The 12,500-nt window shown below is 40.6% G+C and overlaps 3 protein-coding genes and 1 pseudogene across 3 annotated transcripts in view; all 4 read left to right on the top strand.

Moving 5' to 3' along the window:
- Window positions 1-2,552, top strand: part of LOC135089927 (actin, muscle-like) — a 2,805-nt pseudogene extending 253 nt beyond the window's left edge.
- An 858-nt stretch (window positions 2,553-3,410) lies between these two features.
- LOC135089931 (actin-3, muscle-specific-like) lies at window positions 3,411-6,861 on the top strand. The gene is made up of 2 exons (XM_063986121.1): window positions 3,411-4,329; window positions 5,592-6,861. The coding sequence occupies exon 2, from the start codon at window positions 5,611-5,613 to the stop codon at window positions 6,739-6,741; it is 1,131 nt and encodes a 376-aa protein (XP_063842191.1). The 5' UTR covers window positions 3,411-4,329; window positions 5,592-5,610; the 3' UTR covers window positions 6,742-6,861.
- A 1,183-nt stretch (window positions 6,862-8,044) lies between these two features.
- LOC135089923 (actin-3, muscle-specific-like) lies at window positions 8,045-10,152 on the top strand. The gene is made up of 2 exons (XM_063986109.1): window positions 8,045-8,082; window positions 8,885-10,152. The coding sequence occupies exon 2, from the start codon at window positions 8,903-8,905 to the stop codon at window positions 10,031-10,033; it is 1,131 nt and encodes a 376-aa protein (XP_063842179.1). The 5' UTR covers window positions 8,045-8,082; window positions 8,885-8,902; the 3' UTR covers window positions 10,034-10,152.
- A 2,197-nt stretch (window positions 10,153-12,349) lies between these two features.
- Window positions 12,350-12,500, top strand: part of LOC135089924 (actin-3, muscle-specific-like) — a 3,109-nt gene continuing 2,958 nt past the window's right edge. Inside the window, exon 1 of the mRNA XM_063986111.1 lies at window positions 12,350-12,387. The gene's annotated coding sequence lies outside the window, so the exon portion shown is untranslated. The remainder of the gene's footprint in view (window positions 12,388-12,500) is intronic.

Raw genomic sequence — 12,500 nt, 5'->3', positions numbered from 1 at the left:
GCTTCTTCAGTATAAACGTGTCTGGAAAAAGAAAACTGAACTACTGACTCTAAGTTTTAATACAACACTGACAAAATATTAAAGAACTTATAATGAAAAAAGACGGTGTACTAAATTATATAAAAATTCTACAGATGGATGAGTGTGTATGTGTGTGTGAATATAATTAATCATAACGAAACCAAAACTACGATTTTATGTTTTAGAGGAACTTAAAAAAAAAAAGCCCAATTGTACTGTTGATATTAATAACATTACATTGCTTGAAAAGATAGAGCTCTGTTGTAATACCTCGCACACAACTGATACTGGTACTTCAGTTATCCATATTTCAACGGGTTACGGATAAACAACGGAAGAACTATTACGAAAAAAGTTGCATAATAGTCCAAACATGAATCAAAATATGTAATAATGGCTTCCAAACATGAATTTTAATTTGTAATCATGAAGAACTTCAAGAAAGTTTCCAAAATTGCACTTTTTTACGACTACTTCTCCTTGTCTTCATTACTGGAAAATTCAGTAAATTTTCGAGATCTTACATTCAAAAAACGTTTGTATCAATCCGTGATACTATTAAAGGATCTGTACTATATAATATTCCACTCAAAGCCTTAGATGGGTTTACTAACGGCTTATTGAATTCCCATATGATCTATACAACATAAAAGGCACTGACGTTTATTTATCACCAAATTATCATACACGATTGAACATCCTCCTTACAAGTATAAGCCTCTTGCATTTCCATCGTTTCCCTACCATACCGTATACTAAGGATATCAAAGGACGTTTCCCAAATATACAGATGTTTCAGAATATCTACAATATAGTTTTTCACCATGCAAATTATTACTTACAAAACTTAATGTTCATCTCCACACATTAAAAATCACTAGTTTTTATGACTCCTCTATACTTTACCTGTCTCTCAAATCCAAGATAAAGTTTTTACCAGTCAAAATAAAGAAAAAAACAACTTGTGATTCAGTCCTAAATTGAGAATAAAACACTCACATTCCTATATGAAAACTGTAATTTGGAATTGTTCCTAGGAAAATACAGGAATCAAAATATAGTAACAACTAGAAATTCACTAATAATATATCCTTCAATGAAATATATCTAGTACATAAAAAAAAAAAAAATCAAATAAAACAAATATAAATTCTCAGCATGCAGAGCACAAAACACATCAGCAAAAGAAACACATAAAAGACTGCCAATATTCAGAACAACCAGCAATAACTAAATTACACTTGCAATACTTTTCAGCTCTGACACCACCACTCCACCATGTGTGACGACGACGTGAGTCCCCTCGTGGTCGACAATGGCTCCGGGATGGTCAAGGCTGGCTTCGCCGGCGACGACGCTCCCCGAGCTGTGTTCCCTTCCATCGTCGGCCGACCTCGTCACCAAGGTGTGATGGTGGGCATGGGTCAGAAGGACGCCTACGTCGGAGACGAGGCCCAGAGCAAGCGAGGTATCCTGACTCTTAAGTATCCCATCGAGCACGGCATCATCACCAACTGGGACGACATGGAGAAGATCTGGCACCACTCCTTCTACAACGAGCTCCGCGTTGCCCCTGAGGAATCTCCTGTCCTGCTCACTGAGGCTCCCCTCAACCCCAAGGCCAACCGTGAGAAGATGACCCAGATCATGTTTGAGACCTTCAACACCCCTGCCATGTACGTGGCCATCCAGGCTGTCCTGTCCCTGTACGCCTCTGGCCGTACTACTGGTATCGTGCTCGATACTGGTGATGGTGTTACCCACACCGTCCCCATCTATGAAGGTTACTGCCTTCCCCACGCCATCCTGCGTCTTGACTTGGCTGGCCGTGACTTGACCGGATATCTTACTAAAATCATGACTGAGCGTGGCTACTCCTTCACCACCACGGCTGAGCGAGAAATCGTTCGTGACATTAAGGAGAAACTTTGCTATGTAGCTCTTGACTTCGAGAGTGAAATGAGTGTAGCTGCCGCCTCCTCCTCCCTGGACAAGTCCTACGAGCTTCCCGATGGTCAGGTCATTACCATTGGCAACGAACGTTTCCGATGCCCAGAATGTCTCTTCCAGCCCTCCTTCCTGGGCATGGAATCTGTTGGCATGCACGAGACCGTCTACAACTCCATCATGAGGTGCGACATTGATATCAGGAAGGACCTATTTGCTAACACTGTCATGTCTGGCGGCACCACGATGTACCCTGGTATTGCTGACCGCATGCAGAAGGAAATCACTGCCCTTGCTCCTCCCACCATCAAGATCAAGATTATTGCTCCTCCAGAGCGCAAATATTCCGTATGGATCGGCGGTTCAATCCCTGGCTTCTCTGTCCACCTTCCAGACCATGTGGATCACCAAAGAAGAGTACGATGAGTCTGGCCCAGGCATTGTCCACCGCAAGTGCTTCTAAGAAGTTATCTTCTGCAGTAATATTTTAATGTATGTCTACTCGCAGTGCGAATATACACATGCAACATTTAGGAAATAGGTATGTAACCATCTAAAAATACAAGTAAAATGCATACAAATTGTCATGAGTTTCACTGCACTAATATTTGAAATTTGCACAGCTGTATAACTAAGATCAAATTAGGTGTATGAGAGAGAGAGAGAGAGAGAGAGAGGAGAGAGAGAGAGAGAGAGAGAGAGAGAGAGAGAGAGAGAGAGAGAGAGAGAGAGAGAGAGAGAGAGTGAGAGAGAGAGAGAGAGAGAGAGAGAGAGAGAGAGAGAGAGAGAGAGAGAGAGCCAAACCAACAAACAAAACCAAAAGACAGGCAGACAGACAGACAAGATAGAAAGAGAGAGAGACAAACAGACGTATAATGAGACAGTCAATAATATACAGAAAATTTGTGCTATTTTTATAATTATGTATCTTGTTTTTTTCTATTGTTTATTTTTTTCATCATGTTTGTTTAGCTAACATACTCGCTTGTATAATTTCACTTTTTTCACACTATTATATCATCACCAACGTTTCACAATAGGGAGCAAACCAGTTAATCTAATCTTGTGTGAAGTGTTTCTCTAAAACAAAATAGAATCTCCATCTCCCTTTACGTAAACCTTGGAAACAGACTGTTTCGTACATATTTGGAAATGTCACTAAGTCCTCCGTGATGGCATTTGAGAGAGAGAGAGAGAGAGAGAGAGAGAGAGAGAGAGAGAGAGAGAGGAGAGAGAGAGAGAGAGAGAGAGAGAGAGAGAGAGAGAGAGAGAGAGAGATAGAGGAGAGAGAATGGGTGCGGGGAGGAAAGATGGGTGGGGAAGGGGCGAGAAGTGGGGGGTAGGGAGAGAGGTGGGGAGGAAGAGAAGGCACGAGGGAAAAGAAAGACAGAGAGAGAGAGAGAGAGAGAGAGAGAGAGAGAGAGAGAGAGAGAGAGAGGAGAGAGAGAGAGAGAGAGAGAGAGAGAGAGAGAGAGACAGAAATAGAAAACACAGTCACTCAAAAAAGACACACCTAGAGACAGACTGAGACTGAAGGAAGCATAAAACCTTATTTTGTTCAGTTATCATAAGCTTTCAGTTTTTATAACATATTTTCCGAAAGGTACAATCCTTACCGCTTCAGTCACTACACATTAGTTAGATCATTAACAACAATACAAATTATTATTATCCTATGGGACATTCAGCACTGCATAGGACTTCTTTGCAGACAGGGTTACTCATACCGTAACGCAAAGATATGTGCTAAAGCTTCATCTGAGTATCCGTTCATGTTAGAACAATTCCCTTCATCATCTTTATGAAAGTCACAACGAGGCCAAAAGATCTCACCTTACACCATGTAAGAGGGTATTTTACTCTATTTAAGCGGGTGGCAAGGAAAATCATATGAATGAAATAATATCTAATCAACTTTTACGACTTAGAAGGTAAAAAGTGTGTGTGTGTGTGTGTGTGTGTGTGTGTGTGTGTGTGTGTGTGTGTGTGTGTGTGTGTGTGTGTGTGTGTGTGTGTGTGTGTGTGTGTGTGTGTGTGTGTGTGTGTGTGTGTGTGTGTGTGTGTGTGTGGTCTTGGCAAAACTGCACCAAGCTCTCCACTCTTTCACGAGAAGTGGCAGTAATAAGACTAACAATACACATACACAGTGAAGGGCGAGCATACCGGGAAAAATAACACGACATTCTCAAATCAACACGAAAACATCCACGTGAAACAACTATATATCTATAAAAAGATGTCCGCCGCGTGAATTACCTTCCGGAGTTTAGAAAGCGAGAGTAGGAAGGAGCTACGTATATAAGCAGGTTACCAAGAGCTGTGTCTTTAGTGTACTTCAGACTTAGGATACCTTGGCATCGTGTAAGGATTCGCGCATTTCTCTAGTGACTGATTGTATGGAATGGGCGGAGGAACGAGTGTTGTGATTATATTTTGTGACCTTCAATATTAACATCACCTGACAAGTTAACCGTTGTCGATAGTATCTTGGGGTTATCCTTTTATGTGATTTGTATTATTATATTTTTACATCATTCAGCTACTTAAACTTGTTAAGTCAACCTGAAGTGATGTAAAAATTCCGGATATAGCTACGTTTATACGTGGATAGATAGATAACATAAATGAAGGTAGACAGTTACACTACTAGAGATAATAACAATAAATGTAAAAAATCCAGAGAGATAAATGTAACGGCAAAACGTGGATATTGATTCACGAACTGAATAATACAGACTAACTAATAGACTAATTAGAGACTAACTAACAGCATAATTAACAGAACGATCGGAACAGACAGAAATATATGTTTAAGTATACGATGAATATTAAAATAATTACTACATTAAGAACATAAAATTACTCATATCCTAAAAATAATGAAAGTGTACTCAGTCAACGAGAAATTAAAATATAGAAACTATTAGGTCTCAAAGTTGTTAATGAAAGATAACAAAAATGTTCCCCCCACACAGGGCGCTCGCTCACTGCTTCTCTCTCTCTCTCTCTCTCTCTCTCTCTCTCTCTCTCTCTCTCTCTCTCTCTCTCTCTCTCTCTCTCTCTCTCTCTCTCTCTCATGTGCCACTTATCGACTTCTCACTTTTCATAATCAGTGGATTTTATCAAGATTTTTTCATTATTTATTATAACAATACATTTAATTGTATTTTCGCAGTACTCTTGTTAATAACTTAATAATAACATGTGTTTGAATTTTTACATAAAGAAGCTACTACCTGTTTGCCTCTCAATCTTCCTGTAGATCTATAGATCAACCAGACACTCAATCAATAATGTATCATAGTGTGTGTGTGTGTGTGTGTGTGTGTGTGTGTGTGTGTGTGTGTGTGTGTGTGTGTGTGTGTGTGTGTGTGTGTGTGTGTGTGTGTGTGTGTGTGTGTGGTTATTAAATAATAAATTTGATGCTTTTGAATATCATGATATGCAACCAATTTCCAAATTTTGATTTCGATTAAAACTTCAGACTCGAACCCAACGCCACACTAAAGCTCTACAGTTTCAAACTTGTCAAATATAATTGGTTATTCTATTCATACAGATATATTGTAAAGATCATGTTTTTTTCATTTTTTTTAAACCTAAAGAAATATTCTAATTTCCAGATCTACGAAATAATCCATCATGAATGACGATGAAGTGAGTCCCCTCGTGGTCGACAATGGCTCTGGTATGGTCAAAGCTGGCTTCGCCGGCGACGACGCTCCCCGAGCTGTATTCCCCTCCATCGTCGGCCGACCTCGCCACCAGGGTGTGATGGTCGGCATGGGTCAGAAGGATGCCTACGTCGGCGACGAGGCCCAGAGCAAGCGAGGTATCCTGACCCTCAAATACCCCATCGAGCACGGCATCATCACCAACTGGGACGACATGGAGAAGATCTGGCACCACTCCTTCTACAACGAGCTCCGCGTTGCCCCTGAGGAATCTCCTGTCCTCCTCACTGAGGCTCCCCTTAACCCCAAGGCCAATCGTGAGAAGATGACCCAGATCATGTTTGAAACATTCAACACCCCTGCTATGTATGTAGCAATACAGGCTGTACTGTCCTTGTACGCCTCTGGCCGTACTACTGGTATCGTGCTCGATACTGGTGATGGTGTTACCCACACCGTCCCCATCTATGAGGGTTATTGTCTTCCTCACGCCATCCTGCGTCTTGACCTCGCAGGCCGTGACCTGACTGCCTATCTCACCAAGATCATGACTGAACGTGGCTACTCCTTCACCACTACGGCTGAGCGAGAAATCGTTCGTGACATCAAGGAGAAGCTTTGCTATGTTGCTCTTGACTTTGAGAGTGAGATGAGTGTAGCCGCCGCTTCTTCCTCTCTCGATAAATCCTACGAGCTTCCCGACGGTCAGGTCATCACCATCGGCAACGAGCGCTTCCGCTGCCCCGAGTCCCTCTTCCAGCCTTCCTTTCTGGGTATGGAATCTGTCGGGATCCACGAGACCGTTTACAACTCCATCATGAGATGTGACATTGATATCAGAAAAGACCTGTTCGCCAATAACGTGTTGTCTGGCGGCACCACCATGTACCCTGGTATTGCTGACCGCATGCAGAAGGAAATCACTGCTCTTGCTCCTCCCACAATTAAGATTAAAATCATTGCTCCTCCTGAGCGTAAATACTCCGTATGGATCGGTGGCTCTATCCTTGCTTCTCTGTCCACATTCCAGACCATGTGGATCACTAAGGAAGAGTATGATGAATCTGGCCCAGGTATTGTCCACCGAAAGTGTTTCTAAAAAAACTCTTTAAATTCTCATCTGATTATACTCTCTTCATTATATATCTATTTTACTTTATTACTTATTTTTCTGCTCTTGTTACAGAAATTCTGTAAAATAAAAGTTTTATATAACTTATGTTTTGATTTTTTACTTCACATAATAATGATGAGGGACACATCCTGCTACTGATCCATGTTTTTTTCTTTCTTTTTTTTTTTTTTTTTTTTTTTCTAAACTGAAGTAGAGAATTAGTTAAGAGTAAATATGGCATCGTAATGAATGGATGTTATACAGTCATACACGATATAAACTATCGATTTAAATTGCTTCTCTACTAAAAATGTGAAAAAAGAATCTCGGTATATGAACCATTTTAGCTTCACGGTTGGTCCGTCCCCATATACAGACGTGGCCTGGCGGGCATGCGTCCTCCCACGCCTGATGTGAAGGTCTTGGCAACCAGCCGGCTCAGGTTCACATATTAGGATTACTCCACTTATTTAGTCACTTCTTCGTCAAATAAAAGGGCAACAACCTTTACATATATTGTCAAAATGAAAGAATGAAAAAATGTGTGTGTGTGTGTGTGTGTGTGTGTGTGTGTGTGTGTGTGTGTGTGTGTGCGAGCGTGTGTGCGTGCGAGCATGCGCGCGCGCGTGTGCGTTCTTGCGTGCAAGCGTGCGTGCGTGCATATGCCTGTAATCACGTATACACGCAAGGGCGTGGAAACAAACAAACAAACAAACGAGCAAACGCGCGCACGCACGCACGCATGCACGCACACGTGCACGCACACACACACACACACACACACACACACACACACACACACACACACACACACACTTATTATTATTTACACACACACACACACACACACACACATTTACTCATTCATTTATCTATCAATCTTACGAAAAAAAAAAAAAAACATTGAACGAGTTTCATCATTTTTAATGGAGGAAAAATTTCTTTTTGAAGACTAACACAATATCAGTCAACAAAGTAATCACGTGACTGATTAATTGTATTTTGCATCTTAACACCATTGTTGTCATTGTTTCTTTTAAGTAGTTTTGGCGTCTTTAATCCTCCTATACATCACCATGGAGCAGCCTTCGTATACCCATTAAAACATATGGCACGCCTATACAAAGACTCAGGAGCTCGACAAACCTGCCAAAATTTAGAAAGCACCCTTGAACACCTGCCTAAACCAACTATATACCTATATTAAGATGTAAGGAAGGTAAATCAACTTCCACACTCTAGAAAGCGGGAGTAGGAAGATATATAAGGAGGTTACTGAGGCTCCAGTCTTCAGTGTACTTCAGACTCAGGATACGTCAGGACCGTGTACGTTGTGACTCTGTCTCTGTCCTCTTTTTGTGATAAACAATGTGACTATTAAATCAAGACATACAAACAGTCTTGTGCAAAGTGAACTCTGACACGTTTTGCAAACAGGCCGTTTATGTGATTTCTCAGAAAAAAAAACATAAAATACAAATATTCAAATTGCATAGCCTTCTAAAAGAAAATTAAATTGATTTTACGTTCGTCATTAAAACATATTTTCAAATCTTATGAAAATGTAAATCATTACAACTATCCACGTGAAAAAGATTTCTGGAGAAAAATATTTTTAAGAAAGTTTATCATTACCTATTAACACCCCCCCAAAAAAATACATAAATAAATAAACACATAAATAAAACTGACAATACAAATAAGGCATTACTGGAAAGTAACTCATTTTAGAGCAATGTACTTTCGGAAAAGATACATTTCCCAGCTCCAGGCCTTTACCATATGTTATATGCTTAAAGATTAAAGAAATTAGTGAGATTCTGGTTCATAATAATCCAAAGCTTTACTATATTTTCGTTTGATTAGGATATACAATATATTTATACATATTTACGGATTTCATACTTCGAAGGTATAATATAACGTGTAAATAAATGTCATGACAAAAATCAAATTACCAAACAAGCCAAAAACATCTCCCTATTTAAATTAAATGTCCCATAACCATAAAAATATTACTATTTATTATATGTGAATGGAAAAATCACTTTATCAATGCGACATTCCTGCAGGAAGAAAAAAAAAAACACTATGAAAATTAAAACTAAAATAATTTCCTTTATTCCAGATCTGAAACCACTCCACCATGTGTGACGACGAAGTGAGTCCCCTCGTGGTCGACAATGGCTCCGGGATGGTCAAGGCCGGCTTCGCCGGTGACGACGCTCCCCGAGCTGTGTTCCCCTCCATCGTCGGCCGACCTCGTCACCAGGGTGTGATGGTTGGTATGGGTCAGAAAGATGCCTACGTCGGCGACGAGGCCCAGAGCAAGCGAGGTATCCTGACTCTCAAGTACCCCATCGAGCACGGCATCATCACCAACTGGGACGACATGGAGAAGATCTGGCACCACTCCTTCTACAACGAGCTCAGAGTTGCCCCTGAGGAGTCCCCCGTCCTGCTTACTGAGGCTCCTCTTAACCCCAAAGCCAACCGTGAGAAGATGACCCAGATCATGTTTGAAACCTTCAACACCCCTGCCATGTACGTGGCCATCCAGGCTGTCCTGTCCCTGTACGCCTCTGGCCGTACCACTGGTATCGTGCTCGATACTGGTGACGGTGTCACCCATACCGTCCCTATCTATGAAGGTTACTGCCTTCCTCACGCCATCCTTCGTCTCGATCTCGCTGGCCGTGACCTGACTGCTTACCTCACCAAGATCATGACTGAGCGCGGCTACTCCTTCACCACCACGGCTGAGCGAGAAATCGTTCGCGACATCAAGGAAAAACTTTGCTATGTTGCTCTTGACTTCGAGAGCGAAATGAACGTGGCTGCTGCCTCCTCTTCTCTCGAGAAGTCCTACGAGCTTCCCGACGGTCAGGTCATCACCATCGGCAACGAGCGCTTCCGCTGCCCCGAGTCCCTCTTCCAGCCTTCCTTCCTGGGTATGGAATCTGTCGGCATCCACGAGACCGTCTACAACTCCATCATGAGGTGCGACATTGATATCAGGAAGGACCTGTTCGCCAACAATGTGCTGTCTGGCGGCACCACCATGTACCCTGGTATTGCTGACCGCATGCAGAAGGAAATCACTGCTCTTGCTCCTCCTACCATCAAGATCAAGATTATTGCTCCCCCTGAGCGCAAATACTCCGTATGGATCGGTGGCTCCATCCTGGCTTCTCTGTCCACCTTCCAGACCATGTGGATCACCAAGGAAGAGTACGACGAGTCCGGCCCCGGCATTGTCCACCGCAAGTGCTTCTAAAGTACATCCTGACTTCCTACCAAATGAAGACTGTATGAAGGTCACAAATTATGATAAAATTTATATATTTATAAGGATTTAAACACCATGTAATCCTTCACAATAAATTTTAATATATTTGTTTATTCTATATTTCCTTTTTCAAAAGTAAATGCTGCTTTGTTGCTCCATTAAGCAATCTTAATATTCACCACAAAAGATATGCCTCGCATATTATCTTCTCTTTCCAGATATACCAGCAGCCTAAAGGCACGGAAAAAAAAATAAAATAAAATAAAATGAAACCGAAAATAACGAAAATCTACTAACTACTATATATACAAATACATAAATATATAAAAATATACATTCTCTCTCTCTCTCTCTCTCTCTCTCTCTCTCTCTCTCTCTCTCTCTCTCTCTCTCTAAAACTGATGTATATGGAATGGTGATAACAAAATCAAGCTAGAAATCCTAGCCAAGGAACCTAAACCAATCGCGATGATAAGATTACTAAGCATATCGCTATTTCCTTTTCTTTCTTTTTTTTTTTTTTTTTTGCAATAACTTTTTATTTAATTTATACAACTTAACACTAGGTATGAAAATCACCGCAAATATTGTGATAGTGAAATAGCCTACGTTTTCGGCCTTTAAGTAAGTCTACTTATAAGCTATCACAAGAACTTGTGTTTTAATATGATTTCTTCCTCCATTTATTCTGGATGAGATTATGTTCCTTTCCCAAAACTTGCTTTAAGAGACAATCTCCTCAATGTCTTCAGTTTGTAAGTATATTAAACAAATAAGTCAGTGGTTACAGCGATGCTTTGTTTATTTATTACAAATATATTCTAATTACCAAATAATCAAAATGACAAAACTTGATAAAGTAAAACATAAAATTATCGTTTGCCTACTAGTATAATACATCTAAATCTCTTTTAGATGTATTATACTGCAGACACTCACTCACCCGCACACACATGCAAGCCCGCACGCACGCACACGCGCGCGCATACACACACACACACACACACACACACACACACACACACACACACACACACACACACACACACACACACACACACACACACACACACACGAGCGCTCTTGCATCCTAATAAATTCAATGATAACATCCTTGTCTGTCATTTCACAGACTCCTGAATTATTTGTCCTTTCCATCTGAATAATTTTCAAGGGCCACAAAGATAATCAATCATATTCTTAAGAAAGATTTTCCCATTGATAGCGTGAAATCACTGTTAAACTATCACTAGAAGCATGAAAATATCTTTGAAAAAAAAAATCTCACTTAAGGCCGTCAAATACTAAGCAAGAGACGAAGAACAGTTGAAAAATACGGGCCCGCGATCAGTTTGCTAAAGGTTGTCAGTGATGAGCGAACGACTAGTCATTTTTGAGCACGAGGATGGTTGTGTCAAGTGTGAATGCACACAGACTTACCCTAAGATAAGACCTTTTACGCTGGAAACTTTCTCTAAGATAGTAATGGCCGATGATCACGAATTCATAGCTTGAACCTACATATCGCGAGAACTACAAACATACATGAGCGTTCCTGTACACATATCATGCAGACACACGCTCATCCACCTTTTGCAGGCACGCACGCACGCGCTCGTCCAACCACGCGCACCCACGCACGCACACATACAGGTGCGCCCGCCCTGCGCGTTTTCATCATCAAGATGATTAAATCTCTACATATATACGTAATTACAAACTCTGGAACTCTTTGATCGTTGGTTTTTCTTCCTTCCTACGACCTCAATCATTTGCCAAAAGAAAGTGTGAAGACCTTTTTCTTAACATCTTGGAAGCGGCAACTGACACCTTTTTTTTTCAAATATTGTAATCATATATATATATATATATATATATATATATATATATATATATATATATATATATATATATATATATATATATATATATATATATATATATATATATATATATATATACATCATACATACATACATACATACATACATACATACATACATACATACATACAAACACACTTACATAGATGATACTTATACACATACATAGACAGTTCCCTCAGTGAGCATGCCTGCACTTTATGTAAGTCATAAGTTATACAGATGTAACTACAAAGTATTAAGACTTGTCTATACACGGATTCCAGAAGGGCGCCACACGTCAAAATGTGGAGCACATCCTTGAACACCTGCCTAAACCAGCTATATAACCTAAATTTAGATGTAAGGAAGGTAATTTAGCTTCCACAGTTTAGTAAGCGGGAGTAGGAAGAAGGTATATAAGGAAGTCACTGTTGCTCATCTTCAGTGTACTTCAGACTCAGGATACGTCGAGACCGTGTACGTCAATCTCTCTCTCTCTCTCTCTCTCTCTCTCTCTCTCTCTCTCTCTCTCTCTCTCTCTCTCTCTCTCTCTCTCTCTCTCTCTTATCCATCCATCTATCTATCTATCT

The sequence above is a fragment of the Scylla paramamosain genome, chromosome 34 (assembly GCF_035594125.1).
Source record: "Scylla paramamosain isolate STU-SP2022 chromosome 34, ASM3559412v1, whole genome shotgun sequence".
NCBI lineage: Eukaryota > Metazoa > Arthropoda > Malacostraca > Decapoda > Portunidae > Scylla > Scylla paramamosain.
The sequence above is the reverse complement of the archived record's forward strand: the minus strand, read 5'-3'. Positions and strand labels throughout refer to the sequence as shown.